Raw genomic sequence first — 19,831 nt, forward strand, 5'->3', positions numbered from 1 at the left:
GCAGGGGGAGGAGTCAGCCTGCCTGTGTGGGAAGTCTCTGGGGATGAGGAGCCTCAGAATGTAGACACTGAGGAGGAAGGAGCAGCTGCTCTTTGTTCACACCGAGCAGCCGTTAATAAACACACATGCTGTCAACATTCACACTCCGAAGGCAGAGGCAGGCGGAGCTCTGTGAGTTCAAGACCAGCCTGGTCTACAGAGTGAGCTCCAGGACAGGTTCCAAAGCTACAGAGAAACCCTGTCTTGAAAAACCAAACCAAAAGCATTCATACTGGGGCAAGATGAAGGCTTTGCCTGTTTCCCACAGGTCTGACGCGATGGTCCTTGACAAGGCCACACCAATGGCAACAATACACATCCACTCAACTTCACTTGTCCTCTGCACACTCACTCGGGGCTTTCTCAGCTCCTTACAGTCTCCCAATGTTTTGGAACAGGGTAGAGTTTGTGGACACCCGGGAGCCAGGCTTGGCTCTGGTCTGAAGCCTCAGAGGGACATCTTCCTTCCTTCAGGATTTGGGTGTAGGCCCTTAGCATGAAGTAAAAAAGCAGGAGACAGGAACTTGGAGGGAAACTCTATCCTAGGTTTTTTTTTTTTTTTTTTTTTTTTTTTTTTTTTTTTTTAATTTTTATTGCTCCCTCTCCCCATGAAGCAGCTACTGGGAAACTCTCAGGCCCACACTTTATCCTATACAAACTTCATGACCAAGTTGCTTACCTCCAGGGCCCCGGAGCCAAGGCACACCATTGATTCAGGCATGCCTGTTACCTGTTACCACCAAGACATGGATTTGCCCTTAAGGAGCTGGGCCTCTGTTCTTTTTCTTTCTATAATGAGAAAATAGCAAGGATGACCCACGATCCATCCTTCTGGGATCAGTCTGTAATCCTAATTATTTCCACTAAGGTAACTATGAAGTCTTTGAGGGCAGAGACCAAGCTCCCAGACATCCTTTCAGCACCTGCTCCAGGTTGCTGGAGTTTGCCTTGGTGTCTACTCTCTCTTCCTTCCTTCCTTCCTTCCTTCCTTCCTTCCTTCCTTCCTTTCTTTCTTAAATTTTTCGAGACAGGGTTTCTCCGTAGCTTTTTGGTTCCTGTCCTGGCACTAGCTCTTGTAGACCAGGCTGGCCTCGAACTCACAGAGATCCGCCTGCCTCTGCCTCCCGAGTGCTGGGATTAAAGGCGTGCGCCACCACCGCCCGGCTGGTGTCTACTCTCTTACGCTGTGTATCAAGCCAGCAAGGAGGTCAACCAGTTGACCCTTTTTGTACCTTCCCTTCACCTGGGTCCTAAGACCACCAAGGACCACGGATCTGCCCCCAGGTCCTGTGCATCTCCCACTGCACGTGACTTAGTTCCGGGTCTGCTCTTCCATCCTATTCTGGTCACTCTACAAAACCAGCTCCTTGAGGGGACAGGAAAAAGCTCCCTGCTTCCCCGCCCCATTTTTGGCTGAAGGCCACATGACTGACATTCACGCTGTGGGGTAAGCGCATGAAGGTGTGACTCAGTGATACCCCAAACCCAACGGCAGCTTTGCTTGCCCCCACCTCTGCAAGCGCAAGAACACTAAACGACTCTGTTCAAAACAGTTTATTTTATTCTTTTTTTTTTTGTCAGACAAACACATTGATTTCTGGACCACAGTAGAGGATGGAAACCTTTCACAAACTTATTTATTTGAAAATACAAATATAAAAGTATACTTTCCACATCTGTGATGTGAGAGACTGCCATCCACATAGTAATTTTATTTTGTTTTTTTTTTTGTACAACAGGGCTTTAAGAAAGCCACACACAAAGACCTGAAAGATGCTTGAGATATATATATATATATATAGATACATATATATGTATATATATAAAAAAAATACTCACTACCAAAGTTCTCATCAGTTTCATACTAAAGTATAAAAGGGTGAGGTCAGCCACAGTGCTAGGGGAAGTTTTATTTAGATACATTTATGTCCACATGAAACGCTTAGACTTGCATCCTATTACATATGGAATTCTGAGTTTGTAACACCATGAATGGCAGATTGGCTAGCCCACGCTACTCAAGAGCACACTCACAGACTCCACACAGGGCGGTACAGTATGTACAGAACACAGCAGTAGGAGCCTTCCACGGAGGCTCCGGAACCGCCTCGGTCCCGGTCCCTTCCCCCCTCGTGCCCTGCCTCCCGGAAATTAAATCCTATCTGAGACAATACCTTCTGATTATTCAATAGCCATGTTTGAACTATCGTTCTTCCCCGAGAGGGGTGGGTTTTACTTATATGGTTTTTTGTTTGTTTGTTTTTGTATTTTAGTTTATTTCTTTTTGGTGAGAAAAAAAAAGAAAGAAGAAAACAAACTTAAGCAGTATTAGAGTATTGCTTTCCTACCAGCATTGCCTTGTGTAGTGTCTGTGCCCAGGCCTGGGCTGCTAACGTTTGTTTTCTGCCCTAGCTGAGGGTGGGGGAGCTTCCCAGTGGCTCTGTTCAATGTGCTTACCCGCAGCCTGCCCCTCTTCCTCTACTCTCTCCGCCTGGCTGGCTTTTGCCTTCCTTGGAGGTTCTGGTTAGTAAAGCACAATCAAGAAGAGAAACCAAAACCAAAACCAAAAAAAACCAAAAATCCTCTCCCCCCTCACCTGCCCTCTAATTTCCCTGTCCCTATGTGTCACTTCCAACTGATAGAGAGAAGTATGAGTTAGTGTTTCTTTTGTAAACAATTTCATATGCAATATAATACAGAAAGCATGGCTGACCTTCAATTTAAAAAAATGTAGTAAACTATATTGCTTTAGTCTTGAAGATGCTGTGACGAGCGAGTGGCAGAGTGAAGCAGAGTGGTAGTGGTGGCGGAGGCAAGTCCCTAGCCCTCGTTTCCACTAAAGACCAAAATAGCTTTTGTTTTTCTAGTTGGAACCAAAAAATATTCCCCCCCCCAAAAAAATTCTCAATTGAAAGAAGAAACGAAAGAAAAAGAATCCCTCCCCCCCCAAAAAAAGAAAACTGAACACCTTTCAGGTCATTAGAACCCACAATTACCCAATGAGTTTTATACTAGTCTAGCAAGATGTGTGTAACATTCACTGGCTGTGGACTGCAGTGCAGCGAAACATGACGTTGACAGCAATCGAGCCATGCTACCTTAAAGCCCAAGCTACAAGTTCAAATTAAGAGAATGGTTATGAAGGATTAAAAAATAATAAAATAAAATAAAAAAAACTACAAATGCCTGTTGTAGCTTCGTTTGAATCAAGCCAATGAGCAGTGGGGAAAGAGTGTGAGGCCATTTGGTTTTCCCAATGGGTGTGAGGAACGCCACGAACCACACACGCAAAGGCTCCTGCGGAGGAGACCCGGGCTTGGTCATCTCCACTAGCCCCACATCCCGGCTGAAGTAGGAAGGGGACCAGGAGTCGCTGCCACTCCATCTCCCCCACTGGGAGGTAAGGAGCTGGGGGGTCTCAGGCAGATGGACCTGGAAGCCAGAGAGTCCCCTGGTAGTTATTTGGTAAAGCCAGGGAAGAGCCATTAGCCAAGACGGTTTCTCCCCTAGGAAGGTGAGAGCCGGTCCCCACATTCGCTACTGAGCTTAACTGAAACAAAGACAAGGGTGGACATCGGTGTTAAAAGAATTTACAAAAATTGTTTAAGATGGATTTCTAGATGAGGAAGGGGGGGACTAATGTGAACCTTAACCTAGGTAGCCGCTTGAAAACATATCAGATGTTCACAAGGTTTGTGCTATGGGCTACTGGGTCTCTTCAAAATGTATATAAACATCTAAAACATATTCACACAGATTATCAATTTCTTCTGAGCATCCTTAAAAAAATATTTTTTCTCTTAGTAAAATCATTTTAATATACCACGCCTCCCTCTTTTAAAAAATAAATTAAAAAAATCCAGTTTTGCATATCTAGTGTTTGCATTTAAGGTAGTATGGCACACCCCTTCACAGAGAGGGGGGCAGGGACCTACAAAATGCCATAGAGTCGGCCGGCATTTGAACATTGTGAGACCTTGGGTTAGTTGAAACCACATCAAATCAGTAAAAATAAAATTAAATTTGAACTTGGAAAAAAAAAGGAAAAAACTGCCCCCAAATTATTAGCATTTTTTTCTTTTCATAAATAAGAGAAAGTTCTATCCTTACTGGTCCTAAATCTGAATAACTATGTCTAATTTTTTTAAAACCTTAATTACGTTATACCTATGTACTAGAAGAGGAGAAAAAAAGTTACTACGCTAGTACCAAGACAGCACGCTTACATGATAGCCATTTTATACATTATTAACAAACGATGATCAACAAAGGGTCTTCTATGAGGTGATGGGGATGTGGAGAAATGGACAGGGGCGGGGGACAGACATCACCAACACGGACAAAGAGTCATTACTTCTAGCTGGACACCGAACTGCTGGAATTTAGTGTCTCTCTTTCTCTTTGTCGCTGCTTTTTTTTTTTTTTAAATAAAACGTCTATTTTGTTATTTTTATAACTTGAATAAGTTTTGTATTTTAAAAGCATCCAGCATTTTACTTGGTTTAGTTGTTTGGAAACTTAAAAACAAAACAAAACAAAAACACCCCAAACCCAAAACCTTCCCAAACAACCCAGCATTTTATTTTAAAAACAAAGAACATGACTTTTCTTTCTTTCTTTTTTAAGTTGCATTTCGTTAGAACAGAAGCAGGCTTCTTTCCTTTCTGAGTGAGCTTTCCGGAGACTTGGTTTGCCGATGCCTTTGCGCTACCATGTCTGTGAATGTCTACGTAGTCTACGTGTTAGTAAAATTCATAAAAACAGGAGTGCAGCAGCTCTTTATAATAAACGTCGCATTCAGTGTCTCATACTGGCTGTGCCTTAAGTACCAAATTTATAAACGTAACAATTTAAAAAATATTAATAAAATGTCAATATCACATTTTAAAAAAGAAAAAAATATATATCCACACTACAATATGCTTTAATGCCACCTAATGAGTTTGTATTTCTACAGTTGCTGTTGCCGACCTATGACCAATATTTTAAAAAAAAGTTAAATTAAAAAATATCCTTCATCCTACGTGTCTTTCCCCAGCTGAGGACCATATATTATAACAGCCAATGTCAGGCATGTGCAAACAGGAAACGGTCAGTTTTTCCCACCAGTCACAGTGCAGTGATGTTTATACCTTTTATTTTTAAAATTCTGTTTACATCTACAATAAATTAAAAAAAAAAAACAAAACTCTTCCATAGCCTCTCTGATGATACTTGCAGCACTGAGGTATCAAAATAAAAATATATATATATATAAACTGAAAGGTTGCTTTCCTAATTTGTAAATAGAAAGTGGATGGAGAAAGGATGTATTCATGCAGGCTTATCCGCTCCTGGCCAGTGGGCCCCCGCTCTGGGAGCAGAATGGGGGACAGGGTGAGGAGAGAGGCAGAGTACCCTAGGGACCTTTGGAGGTGCTGAAATGACTGGACAATATAAAATGATCAGATATTTAAAAATTAAGACTGAAAAAGAATGCCCCCACCCTGCCCTTCCCCTAAGCCAAAACAGGTGTGCTTGGAAACTTTAATTATGTTAAATATTAAAATTGTAGCTTTGTTTTTTTTTCCTTTAAAAAACGTCTTGGGAAAAGCAGTTTTTCATATTTTAAATAAAAATCTAGCTAGACCTTACTATTTGAAGCTGTGCACTGAGAGGTTGCTGGGCTGGCAGGGTGCTAATGCGGTTCTTAGGTCTATCACACCAACTGAGGCGCTAAGGGTGGAATCCGGTCGCCCTGGCAGCTGGGTGCTCGCCTGCTGTAGCTCATCAGCTTCATCAAGGTTCCCTCCCTTCCCCTCCTTCCAGGGCACCTAACTGCCTGGGAGCAACTCCCCCACAAAAATATTTTTGATTCTCTCTTTCTTAATAGTTTCTATGTAGTTAATGGAATTATATTTACAACATTTTTTTGTTTGTTTTTTGTTTTTTAGAATTCACAATTTCAAAAAACCTTATAATATGACCTCTTTGAACAGAAAAAAAAGCACTCATAGAAAAGGAAGGCGCTCAAAACATGGCCGTCCTTACCTTATTGCCGAAAATAGATAGACTTAGGTTAACAAAGAGACGTCACAAAAATGAACTGCCAGTCTGTTAAGCAGCCAACTGCATGTCACTTCTACAACGCAACAGAGAGTCTATGCCCACCTCCCGCTCCGCACATCACGACTTTGTTTCAGTGAGTGCCAAAGTCCCAGATGAAAATTCTTACAGTCTCAGAATTGGTACCAAAAATGGAGAGTAACATCACCATCTCAGCATCCTTTAAAAGTGAGAACAGAATCAAAACAAAACAAAATTCTTTTTTTTTTTAAAGAAAAAAGAAAATTCCTTAATATATAACAAGTATACTATGGTTAGCTTTCAACTAGATATTAAGCTAAGGTGACACTAGACTAAGTCAAAATTCACTACCAAATGTGATTCAGGGAGATCGAAAAGGAGAAAGGGGAGGGGAGGGAGAGGGAGACCACCAAAGGAAAACAAACAGAACCAAACCAAAATCATGGATTATATACACGTTTAAAAGCTGTTGTCTTATATTACAGCAGGTCGGTGAGATGAGATGTAGTCAACCCTCAATCCAAAGTGTGCCATCTCTGGTTGGGATGAGGAGTGAGGCTGGTGGGGATCCAGGTCTGAGGACATCACCTAAACAAAGGGCCACTCAGAAACTTCGCCCAGTCTTGCCTGGACATCCAGGTATGCTCTGTAGGGAGGGGAGGTCAGGAGGGAGGAGAAAGAGAGATGTCAGGCACACATATGGCTCTTTGCAAGGTCTCGACTATGGGTGTCAAATAGGTTGTGTGACTGTGTGTGTATGAAAATGGCTGGGCCAATGGCTGACTTCCCAGCTTGGTAACCCAGGTATTAAAGCCATGCCTGATGCTGGGAAGGGGCCAGCCAGACCTGACACAGGACTGGAAGGTTCTGGAGTTCATGGAGGGAAGTATGAGTCAGCATGGGTTTCAGCTAGCTGGTCAAATCACACATCGATAGGAAATTCCCTTTCTGTTTAAATTTTTGCTTTTGAAGCTTTGTCGGGGGAAAAAAAAAAACCTGTAGTGGCCCACACTTTTAATCCCAGCACTCAGGAGGCAGAGGCAGGCGGATCTCTGTGGGTCTGAAGTCAGCCTGGTCTACAGAGCAAGTTTCAGAACAGCCAGAGTTACACAGAGAACCCAGTCTTGAAAAGTCAAAAGTCAAAACAAAACAAAACCCAAAAACAACAACAACAAAACCAATCAAACAAATAAAAACTGCCATTGAGTGAAAATGTGAATTTGTATATATGAGATTATATAGTAAGGGACTGATGTAACTACTTAAAAAACAAGTAAGAACTTCAAACAACAACAAAAACAAAACCCATAAACCACATAACCAGTTCTGGTTCAAGAAAACCAAAAGAGGCCCAGGATTCAGGTTTTCTAACTGCGTTATCCTGGATGGCCTGTGGGCCCAGGCTCCTCCGTGAATGGTACTCAATGTCAGAGGGTCACTTCTGGAGAAAAACGAGGTTCCTGCCCAGTCTTTCACAGCTGCCCTGCAATCGTGTAACTTGACTTTACACTGTTGCTCTCCTGGCTACGTTATCCTTATATAAAACCTGAAACTTCGGGTTGGAGGGTATAGACTGGTTGGATATAGACTGGGGCCAGCCTCTACCTTCCCTAGGCTAAGCTCATAGCAGCCTTGTGAGGAGGGGACACTGGCAGCCTCAGTGCTGGCCTCTCGACGCCATGCTGTGCCTAGGCAGTCTTTGACTCCCTCTTGATTGGATAGTTGAAGTCATCTCCAGCCCTCAGAGTTCTTGGTGCTGTCAGTCCTCCCTGTTTTCAGAGGATCCTTACTGTCCCCAAGCCCCCAAACCCAGCTTCATTAGTAGCGAGTAGCTCTCTTCAGACTGTTAGTGGCTTCTGGCTCTACCAGTGATGGAGGGCAATGGAGGTGAGGGATGGGAAAGTTCATACACAGGGTTTATTTGGTTAACAGAGGCAGTGGAGTTAGTCGAACAGCAACATAGGAGGCATCTAAAAGATTTGTGGAGCTCAACTCAACTGAGTTTCTCGGATGGCCCCCATCTACCCAGTCTCAGTTGCTCTGGGGCTAGGAGCAATTCTCCAATACCTCCCAGAGAGGACAAACCCAGAGCTGCCCTGCCTCACCAGCTCCAAGGGTGAACAGCTAATGGGACGTTCCAGGTAGGACCTATTCTGGGGCCTCCTCTTGACTTGCCTTCCAGCCTCCAGCTTCTCCAGCCACAGGACAGACCCGGGCTTCTGTGAGAATGACAGACACTCAGTTTTGGAGGGGGGATGCTGTAAGGGGCTTGCTCATTCCCTGTTTCCTTCTGTCCCACCACCTCTGTATTTCCATCAAAATGATTTCAAAATGTTTAATTAACTTGAGCTCAGTTTAAAAGGTTAAGAAACTGGCAGGGATCCAAATTCACGTTAGGCAGGTGATGCTGTTAATTTAATTTGCTTTTCGCGTGGTAATCTTGATAATTACTCCATAGTTAACTGGCAAAAAAATGTTTTCTTTCCAGTAAAAGATGGAGTCAGGCCGTTTGGCTGCACAAACCCCATTGGTTGAGCCCGAGAAACCCACAGGGTCAGTTCAATAGGACCTTGAGAATGGCCCTGCTCCCCATCCCCTGGCCCTGGGCCTGGCAGAATACCAATTGACCCGCCTCCATCTCCCTGGAATGTGCACAGTATGAGATCACCTTCCAGTTTCCCACACTCAAGAAAGAAAAAGAAGAGGGTGGGGAAGATACAAAAATGGAACCAAAAGAACCAAATCAAAATGAGCAAAATGAGAGAAAGAGAGAGGGGGGGGGGAAGCAGATGAGGGGCATGATTAAAAGCCAGAGGAAGAAATGAGAGACTAAGAGAGAGACTAAGAGACTAGATTTTTTTGTTCCCCCTTCCTTGGAAAGGGGTGCAGAGAGAGAAGAAAGATGTGATGTGCTGATGAGATGGGCATGTGTGTACACGTATGAGCAGGGCACATATGTGTACGGACACGCAGGCAGGGCGGAGACGCATGGCAGAGACGGTAATACCTCTGGGTGAGATGGCAACGGAAGCACCTGTTCAGTGGTATCCATTTGTAAAGGCCGTTGCAATCAAAGGGCCCTAAAATTGCACAATTGTTAAGGTCATCAGTGCGCTATACATGGGAACAGATTGTCATACTCTGGGAAAGGAGATCACCTCTAAGACTAGAGTCTGTGGTTGCCAGCATGAATATGTAATTCTGAGACACTGTGCCATGGGGAATCGGGGTGACACCATTCCCAGCTCCCTCCTTTCCTGCCCCTGTGATTCCCTCACCCAAGCTTGTATGCTTTCCAAGGGGAAACCAAGAGCCAGACTCCGAGGGGCCCATGACCCAAACAATGCCTGTAGTGATCACGAACCCCACAGGGCAAAATACAGGGATCTCTGTCCTAAGTCTCAACAGATTCATCTAAGGGAAGAAATGTCAGTGCGGATCAATGGTGATGGCCCGTGATTATTTCAGAAATAACATCACAGTGTGAAGGTCCCAAGACCCAGGTTTTCAAGAACAAACAGGGTGTGTGTTTCTAGCTGCTGAAAATGGAAATGAGTCGTGTTCTGAGGGCTGATGTGACAGGCCCCCAAACTGATGCAGCTCTGGGCTGAATAACAATGTTGTGCATTTGGTACTACAGTTGATCCGAGGTGATTAGACTCATCAAACTACTGATTCAAGTAATACTGGCTTTGGAGCAGAATTGAACGGGGTGGGGGGGGGCTCAGGAAGCGCAGGCCAGGGGCTGGCTGACATGCACAGGTATGTGAATATCTGTGTCTGTGTAAGAAGGTGTAAGACAGAGTTTGTGCGCGTGTGGTGTGCATGTGTGTGTGTGCTCCTCCAACGCCAGGAGGCATGGATGAAGTCGCCTTGGTCCCCCAGGCTCTCACAGTGGCTTTGGTCTCCCCAGCATAGTCCCCAAGACAAGAGAGTTTGCCTTCTTTCTCCCAGATACAGAATCTGATGTGGGAACGTAACCTGGGACAGCAGGCACCCCCATCTCAACTCAAAATCAAATTGTCTCCAAAAGAGTGAGGCTGGCTAGGGCAGACACTGCCCCGTTTTCTTTCCCAAAAATGGAGGGGGGGGGGGACTGCCAGCAAGTGGGCTCAGGCACATTCATGCTCACACACCAGGAGGGGAAAGAACAATACAATCTGAAAACAGCATGCAAATCTCTTAAGCAAATTTCCATTGCCTGGATTAGTCAGATTACAGAACCACAGAGCATCACAGATATCAAATGCATCTGGCCTAGGGGGGGAGGGGCTGCAGCTAAAGAACGGAAATGGGAACTTACTTGGAACCTAGAAACTGTAAGAAACGTTAGCAAAGGAATGGCCTGGGAGGGAACTTCCAGGCACTACTGCCACCATCGGCTAGCAGGCAGGGTTCTGGCCACCGAGGTGAGGGGAATAGCTCAAAGACTTACCATTTGCCAGAACAACGTGATTTTAGGCTATCAGCTCATTCTCACCACCCTCCCACCCTTTTTTGGAGGGGAAAGTATCCTACTCTTACTTTGTAACCAGGGCCATGGATGGTATGAGTGGTTCAAGGTGGCAAAGGCCAAAGGTGACGGAATGGTGAGTAGAGCTGGCCACACACCTTACGCTATGTGGCTGGGCCAGCGGATGGGAGCTTCAGCTGGCCTGCTGTTGATGGGGGGGGGGCACCCTGTCTCTTCTCGGTCCTTAACCCTGGGCTCTCCTCCCCATGGGCTGCGTGGGGTTGGTGAGGAAGGAGGAGGCAGGAAGGCAGCGAGGTAGGTACTTACAGCTATGCCGTGGCCAAAGCCCGAGCCAGGCTGTGGGCTGGCTGCACTTATGTAATTCCCCACTCCGGAGTCCTGGCTGGCAGGGCCGTAGAGATCGGCGACAGGTCCTGGGCTGTTGGCCCCTGGGAAGCCTCCGGGCCGCGCCGGGTTGGAGCCTGCCGGGGAAGCGGGCGCGCCAAAATTCGGTTGAGCACTGTAGCTATTCAGGACTGGTGTGCAGAGAATAGAGCTGGGTATGAGGCCAGAAGCCAGGCATGCACCGATCATTACAAGCCAAACACTCAAGAAAAAAAAAACAGCTGAGGCCCAACTTCTAACACTCAACCAAGGCCATGCGAAAACATCAGCAGGGACTCAAGAATACTCAGCCCAGGCTACCACTAAGAAGCTTGGAGCTCCAGAAATAGATAGAAGAAAAAAAAAAAAAACAATCATTCAACACAGTATGGCAACCAACCGGAGGTGCTTCACTGCCCACCGAGTTATCACAATAGAAATAGAGATATATATGGAGAGAGAGAGAGATATTTTTTTTTTTCACATCTGAATTGACGCTCATGCAGTCTTCTAGATTTGGGCACGTTGAGACAGCATTCACATCCCATGCAAACTACAAAGGAACTAGTTTTAGACTACACATTGTGTTAATATTGATATTAAAACATGACAGGAAACAAAAGCAATTTTGTGTCCTTGAAAAAAATATCTTTGGGAAAGGGATTTTGGATTCATTTTTTTTTCGTGTGTGTGTGTGTGTGTGTGTGTGTGTGTGTGTGTATGTTTCATTTCATTTCTCTTTGTTTTTGGATCCATTAAATGACAAATTTGTATGTGTGTGGGTTTTTTTTTAAGACAAAATAAAAAAAATCTCTATTCTGCATCCCTCCTCCTTCCCCCCCTCCCCACTGGCTACTCCCTCCCTCCCCACCCCTCCCATTTATACCCTGCATGAAAGTCGGCAGTATTGAAGTGGTCAGAGGATGGCATATGTCATGGAAAGTTCGGGCGTCTTTAACATAACAGGAATGATGACGGACAAGTCCTCTTTTGGGGTGCAGAGCAGGGGGATGGAGGGAGGGGATGGGGTGGGAATGGTAACCTGAAGGTTGGCTAAGGCTGGGGTGGAGCCAATGGTCCTAACAGGATACCCACACACTCACCTCCTGCAGGAGAAGGAAAGGGAGGGAGGGATTTTAACTTTTTTCCTTTGGTTAAAAAAAAAAAAAAGACAAAGAAGTGTGAACGCAGAGCATACTAACCAAACCAGCTGACAGCAAAACGCGTCTGACGGCATACATTATCTCAGGTAGGAACTCCAGACTGGGAAAAATCAGGTTGAGAATGCACCTTGGCTACAGAGGGGGACCAGCATCCACTGTGTCTGCGGGATGGGTGGCCAAAGGCGACACGACCTTAAGCTCCATCTTTGCCTATCCCTAACCCATCACACCTTCCTAGTGAGGGCCCCAGCCTGTCAAACAGGCGAGTTCTGCTTCCACTTTACAGCCTCTTAGTAGACTCAACTTTATTTTCTGTTTTAAAAAAATCTCCACCATAGGCCTTTGGGTGGTGACACGCCTTTAATCTCAACTCTTGGGAGGTAGAGGCAGGTGGATCTCTATGAGTTCCTGGTCTACACGGCAAGTTCTAGGCCAGCAAAGGTTACACATTGAGATTCTGTCTTAAAAAAAAAACAAAAAAAATACCCCCTACAAAAAAACCAAAACAAAATCCCAAACAATTTCCATTGTAAAAGTAAGCTCTTATTGGCTTTGAAACCTCCAGTGAGTGGGGGGCTGGCAGCTGCCAGTCCATAGCTCGCATGTTTTGAAGAAACCAAGACTGAGTGATGGATACTCGCTTGTCTTCCGCTTTAGAAGACTCACTTTCCCTTCCTAGCTCCTGAGGTGTCTCTCCCCTGCCCTGTAACAGCTGTCTTCCAAGGCAAAGAGAATATCTGAAGTGAAGGGTGGGGTTCCTCTGACCTGGGGACCTGTAGCTGGATGACCTCACTCCTCCCATGGCTTTGAAGAACGTGTAAATGGATTGATTTTTTTTCTCCCATGCACTTGTCATAGGAGCGAGAAGAGATTCAAGACACTGCTCTTGAGAAGGGGACACAAGATCCAAGGTGGACAAAGCCAAGCTGGGCCTGGCTTCCGCCTCAGCAGAGGAAAGGGCGCCGCTGCCTCTGGATGCCCTCGGGCAGGAGTTCCTTTGAAATTAATAAACAAGACAACCGAGCAAGCCGGTTAAGGGGGGAAGGGGCGGAGCAAGGAGGCTTAAAGCAAGCGAACAGCTTATTTGGAAATGTACTGGTAGACAACAGGGCTTTTGAGTAAAGAAGATCTAAATCTGCAGATATCATTGGGTCCTTTTGGCTCCTGGAGGCAATTACCCAGCCGAGGTATGCAAAAGGCGGCACTATATGAATGGAGCAAACCTTTTCCACCTGGGCTCGGACAGAGGGCTCTTGGTGTGCCTAGGTGCCAACTCCCTCCCTTTACAGAGGAAGGAACTGGCTTGCTTTGACTTAGGGGAAGAGATTGAGGCCGGGTTGAGAAAGCTCGCAAGTGGAAGATGGAGGGAGATTTTTCAGCTTCTTTCTCCTCTGGACGGATGTGTTTCCAGGAAGATACTAGACAGGGGATGAAGAGAAAGCAAGGGAGTTGTCTGGAGAACAAACCCAGCCAGAGAAAGACAAGAGGCAGCATGCCCACGGAAGAATGCTGTCCAGAGAGACCTCTGTGCAAGGCTTGGAAGGCAGGGAGGTCTGCTGGTGTTCTCCCAACCCTTGGCAACTTTTCTGGTCCCACGAGAACCTGAAAGCCTGGTGCCTGAGACGGTCTGGAGAGAATCTCACAGCAAGCTCACGGTACCCCTTCCTACCCAGCCGTCTTTTATCAAATGATACCAACAGCACTCTGGAAAGAAAGGCACTGTCCTAGAATGCGGCTTCCCGCCACTCCCAGTTCCATTGTTAGGCACCTGCTCAGCTCAAGCCCAGCGAAGGGGAGAGGACTTGGCTGGCAGGTCTTCACCAGAGGGTACAGTGGGCAGGCGAGAAACATCTAGTTCTGGGCTGGTCTGCTTCTCCAGGGACAGTGGAACCTCGGCCCTTATGGGATTGGCCATGAAAAAGAGCTGTCTCTTCATACTCCACATCAACAACTGTGTCTCCTGTGGCAGAAGAACCACATTCCAGACGGCATGCTAAGGTCCCCAGGCAAGCAACCTAGGCATATTTGGGAACACTTCAGGAAGGGATAGGGACAGACACTTGGAAGCTGGGACAGAGGAGTTTCCTTGTTTTCTGGAAGTCACCACAGTTCCACAAATTGTGTACTAGCTGGCTGCTGTGGTAACAGGGACCCTCTCTTTCTCCAAGCTGTGAGAGGCACAGGAGCAGGCAAGAAGCCAAACCACCGTGTGCTGCCTCCTGTGAAATGAAGGGCTCCCTTCCCTAGGCACCAGAACTCATTCGAAGGGGTCAGGTGTGACCCCTACCCCAGGATCAGGTTAGGAAGAAGAGAGGTGACATTATTTTTCATGGATAAAGAAGGGCATCTTGACTTTGTGTGGCTAGTCCAGCCATGACTGTGCGCATGCATGTGTGTAATATGCAGAAACATCATAGCATGCCTGCAGCAGATGCTGAGGCTGTTACATGGCCTGGGAGACTCCTGTATGAGGCTGACTGTCTGGGGGCTCACTGTGGTAAGCAGGCTCACTTCCCAGTCAGCAATTCTGGGCAGTGTCCACAGCCCTGACTTAATTCTAGGTTGGTTCTTCCTTCTGAACATGGTCCCCTGTATCCTCTAGGCTTTTCCAGTCCAGGCAGCACCCTCAGGAGGCAGGCATAATGGATAGAGAGGGGACACTGGACTTGGAGTCAGAAGACCCGAGTTTGACCCTGGCCCTTCCCCGACACCTGTGTGCCCTGGTCTAGCCTGTGTCCTCATCTGTAACACACGAGTACTGTGTCCCTTATTCAGCCTGAGTCACCAGGCTGCTCTGAGAATGAAAAGGAAAAAAGGCTTTGTGACTTATCAGGTGTATGCAGAGCCCAACACAAGTACTGTATGAGGGAGCAAAATCCAACAGAATTGCCACACAAACCTGAAGGTGATTTACGAAAGGGTCTAATCCATCTCTTGGTGCATTTAATCACCCTGGACATGAAGAAAGGACTCTTGGGGGAGGGGCTACGTGAAAAGCTGGGACACCTGCCATGCCTCAGGACAGCAAAGCAAGAGGAATGCATTTGAGTGAGAGTTGGAGGCATTTTACGTTAAATGAAAAAGCTTTCTTATACTCAAGAAACGTGTGGATGGCTCACTCAATGAAGCCCTCTTATCTCATCTCAGGGATGGGAGCAGAATTGGAGCAGCAGCCTATGCTGGAGATGCAGACCCTTCCCTGAGATGTCAGGCCAGTGCTTTTCAGGCAGTTTCCCCACCCACTTCTAAGTGAGCCAGGGGGCTGCCATCTGTATGTGGCTTGGCTTACCTGTGGTCAGGAAGGGCTGGGCCAGGCGTGGGATTAATCCCTGGGAGTAGGGAAGTGAAGTGAATCACAACAGCCTTTCTGTAGGTCCTGGACATCCAGGTCTTTCTATGCTGTCTAGCGCTGGTTAGAATGTGAAGGGACAGCGGACAAGGAGATCCCCTCGTAGCCATAGCACCCAGGAAGTGCTGCACTAAACCATCCAGCCTCTGAAGGTTGCCTCCCCATCCAGCCCTCTAGCGTCTGAGATCAAGATTAAACAGCGAACCCAAAGGCTGGAAGCAGCTCCCTCCTCTCTAACACTTTGGCGAGTCCAGGCTGAACTTTTTGTTTGATGTTGAGAAAGTACCTTGGCCTGTTTAGATCTGAGAACCATCTTTGTCCTTGAGGCACACTGGTCATCTAACTCATCAAGGAAGAAACCAGTCTGGCTTTCCCAGCATCTCCAGTCATGCTCACTTGCTGCTACCCTGCTACAGGCTCACCCTGAAGGTCACATGCCTGCTTGCCTGCCCCAGCCAGAGATCTTCCTGCTTTATATGAGCAGTATGCATTTTTCTGTATTGCAAATATGCTGAAGGATTATGAAATCCGGGGCCAGGACTATAGACTTAAAGATGGCCTCGCACTGTCTTCCAGCAGTGATAAAAAGCTATGTAAGAATCAGTGGTCAGGACATCCCCGTTAGGACCGGCAGGATAGATGTTTCGCTAGTGCACACTAACGGGCGAAGATAGGGGAAAACTAAGGAGACAAGTGGGGCCAGGCTGGGAAGGCCGCTCACTCAAGGCAGCTTTTAAGATGGGCTCCATCACCCTTCCGTATGTAACAGATGGGCAAACCCAGGGTCTTAGGGCTGAATCCCATTCCAACTACAAAGTACATGTAATTTCAGTCACGACACGGCCGAGGTACCCCTCCTTGAATCACAGTTTGGCGCTGCAGACATTGCTCTTATTAGCCAGGGAGCTCCCCAAGGTTGGATGGTGCCTAACATGACACAGGGGACTCCATCTCTGCTGAGGACTTGGGCACCTTCCACTGCGTCGTAAAACAAAGAGCCAGCCATGTAGCAAAAACCAGAAATGGGGAGGGGGACCAGTGTTGGGAGTCACTAAGTGGGAACGGGCACAGACCAAGCCTGAGCCCTTACTGGGCCTCCTGACCTCTTCAAAAGTACCTGGACACAGTGGGGTCCCCAGAGGACTATCTCAGTCTTCAAAGGCCATCCCACTCCACTGTCCCAGAGGGGAGCTGGGACACCTTCTGGTTGATTAGCATTTACAGCCCAATAGCATCTAATGGCATCTTAGTGCCAGGGGATCTGGCAGCTGGGTGTGGGGTGCCCAGGGCACAGTCCCTCGAGGACCTGCACAAAAGGCTTTCCACTTGAGCAGTCCTGTCTTTAATGATTGTGAAGGCACAGGAGTTTAATCCATTTTTGATGTAAGCACTAATAGCTCTGTGTCCTTGAAGTTCAAAGCGGGCGCATATATGTCACTAATTAACCAAGCGCGGGGCCATTCAGCTCCCTCTCATGTTCCTAATTAGGTCTCTAATAACAAACAAACTCCGACCTTAGCAAGAGGCCCCCATTTGTCAGCTAGTCTAGGAGTAGGACCGCTCCCCTGTTTACGGTTGCTCCAAACTGTTTGCTCCCAATCTCAGGCAGTTCTCAGAAAAGGTGGGAGTCAAGCCAAAGAGACAAAGAGCCCTTACGGCTATCTTCGATGGTGGTCTTCTTGACCCTGGTAAGTGAAGAGCCCTGAGCCCAGAGGGACTCTAAACCTAGCTTGGTAACCTCTCCTGCTGGTGTCTGGGATGGTTAGGAATGCTTTGCAGCTATAAAAGCAACCAGGACTTGAGGCTATAGGCACATACAGGCTTTACCTAGGGGTTCACCTTCCTAGATTCTGGTTTGATGGGTCTAAAATGTGTCCCGGCGGTGGGGAAGTTAAGAAACTCTCAGGTGATTCTGGCATGCGGCACTGTTGCACCGACGCAAATCTTCAGGCTGACTTGCTCATTAGCAGTGATTAGTGGGTTACTGAATTTGTGTGTGGTGTATGTATGTGTATATGTGGTATCTGTGTGGGTGCACGTGGAGGCCAGAGGCCAATGTCAAGTGTCTTCCTCTATGGCTCTGCACCTTAGTTGAGACAGGGTCTCTCAGTGAACTTGGAGCTCATCAATTTGGCTAAGCAGGCTGACCAATCAGCTCCAGGGTTCCACCTATCTCCACCCCTCTCCCCCAGGGCTGGCATTACCCATGCAACTGTGCCTGGGTTTTATTTGAGCCCCGGGGATCAGAACTCAGGTCCCCTTGCTTGTAACAGCACACACTTTACCAACTGACCCATGCCTCTTAGCCCCAGATCTTCTGCTATTAATGAACACCAGCCGCAAAGACAGAACCCCGGAACCCTAAAAGGTCCCACCAAGCACACTTTACGGCTAGAAATCTGACAGACTGAAAGCGTGAGTCTAACTCTGTCAACGCAAAGCCTGCCACACCTTCATGCATCCGGCACTCATTGGCTGACCATTCCTAAGTGCACACTCCACACCTCCACCGAAGTTCCTATCACTGGGACGCTCCTGGCTTTCTCTGCACGCTATCCTTAAGCCCCCGTCCTTTACACCGCTTACGCCTCCTAGGACAAAGGATAGGGAACTTTGGACACAGCAGAAATACAGAGCTGCAGAGCTGACGTGACCCACTAGGGCTAAGTCTGAAATCCTCATTTAGTAGAAGGGCCTGACGTCCAGCCCTTCCTCCTGAGCTATCTCTCACTCAGGTGCACCTCCTGGAGGCTTCAACTTCCTCTTAGCTATTCGAACCTTCAAGACCTTGACCTAGGGAATGGAGCGGATAATCTCAGCGTGACCCCCTAGCATGTCATAATCATTTATTCTTCAAGACGCGCAAACCTGAAGCGAGGCTGGGAAATCTCAGGGGTTACTTCAGTGGACGCTCTAAAGGCTGTCGTACTGTAATAAAGGGGACACTGTGAGGCCCAAGGCAGCTAATGAGACAAGGGGTTTCTTCTAGTCACGGGCGCTGCTGGGCTTCAGGCCTCTTCTCTAGTAGGGAGAGGGGCTAGATTTGTGTCTGACTGACTTTCAGACTCCAGGGTACCCTGGGTGCTGTGTGTCTCTGTAATGCTGGACTTTCCAAGGCCTGGGAAGCCCACCCTCTCCAAGACATAGTCAGAAATAACTTCCAGAAAGAGGGAAGCTGGCTGGGGAGGAGGGCTGGGCAGCTTTCCTCACACATCAGTGAGTACCCAGGCTTGCGTTCACTGTTTGCCACAGACCTGGACAGACCACTTTATTAATATTAATAAGTAGCCAGGAACAAAGGGCCCATTTATTTTTAGCCTTCTTTAATTGTGTAGTAATTACTCATCTACAAAACAAATGAGCCCCTGTTTGCAGTTGCTATGGTACCTGGTGCCCAAGCCTTCCTGCAAGAAGATTGGGCAAGGAGTCTGTTGTGTCTGTGGCCACTCCCCTTTCTCCACCATTGGCCCACAGCACAGCCCCAGCAACTGGGCAGCCAATGGTCTCCTTGCTCTAGGGCTGGGCTGTGTTTCCCAGGCACTTTCCAGAGGCATTTTGTGCAAAGGCGAAGGGATGCTGACTCCTGGCTGAGAAGTCGGCTAAGGAGAGATTCCCTCCCTTGCTCCATGGCCTCAGACAGTGACTAACTTCCTTCACTCCTATTTTAACTAACGGTTCCCTTCAGATAATTTTGTTTCGTCAGGCTTCCCGGACCACACCTCTTCTGGGTCTCTTTTGTCTGACATTGGTCTGAATGAACACAGGGACCAGATCAAAATGTCAGTCAAAGGACAGCCAGGCGGAAGTATGGCGGTGAGGCTGCAACAGCAGAAGCAGGTGCAAAAACCCACATAGCGTGCCTCCTGAGACCACTTGTCAGCGATTTAGGGTTATCGCCTCCCCTAAGGATAGGGAGAATTGGATGGGAGCAGCTACGCCTTTCTGCTGAGTGTTTAAGAGCTGCAGGCTCACTACACTGTTTCATGGCTGGGAATACAGGCTGATGGGGCAGGCTCAAATCCTGTCACTGCCACCGCAGATAAACTACTATCTTCCCCGAGACACAGTTTATAATCGTGAAAATGGGAAGGGGGGCTGATGGTATACCCATTATTGTTTCAGAATTAAGTGGGGTATGGCGTGTGGGCGTGGCACACAGCACTTGGTTTGCTTATATAATGTGAGCAACTACTGATGAACTGTTGTTAATATTATTATGAATTATTAAAGCTGGGGAGTGTCTCTAATATTCTCTCATTAACAAGATACCCTTCCTTAAGGCAACTCCCTAGCAGGTGTTTACTTGGTGATGTTGGCAGCAATCCTCCCGTCCCACACTAGAGTGGACTTCACTGTAGCTCCCTTGTCCTCTGACGG

At 47.2% G+C, this 19,831-nt stretch overlaps 1 protein-coding gene across 7 annotated transcripts in view; it reads right to left on the reverse strand.

The window, feature by feature from the left end:
* Nucleotides 1-1,582: 1,582 nt before the first annotated feature.
* The window catches only part of Msi2 (musashi RNA binding protein 2), a 371,618-nt gene continuing 353,369 nt past the window's right edge, over nt 1,583-19,831 (reverse strand). For 2 of the 7 annotated variants that reach the window (XM_026780518.1, XM_026780517.1), the window contains 3 exons: nt 10,886-11,040; nt 9,113-9,185; nt 1,583-6,751 (listed from right to left, as the gene is read on the reverse strand). In XM_026780518.1, the coding sequence (XP_026636319.1) occupies nt 9,144-9,185; nt 10,886-11,040 (197 nt within the window). In that variant the 3' untranslated portion in view covers nt 1,583-6,751; nt 9,113-9,143. Of the gene's footprint in view, nt 6,752-9,112; nt 9,186-10,885; nt 11,095-19,831 lie in introns of those variants that run through there. The other 5 variants (XM_026780516.1, XM_026780515.1, XM_013347544.2 and 2 more) reach the window with 4 other exon arrangements.

This window comes from Microtus ochrogaster, chromosome 7 (assembly GCF_000317375.1).
Source record: "Microtus ochrogaster isolate Prairie Vole_2 chromosome 7, MicOch1.0, whole genome shotgun sequence".
Taxonomy (NCBI): Eukaryota; Metazoa; Chordata; class Mammalia; order Rodentia; family Cricetidae; genus Microtus; species Microtus ochrogaster.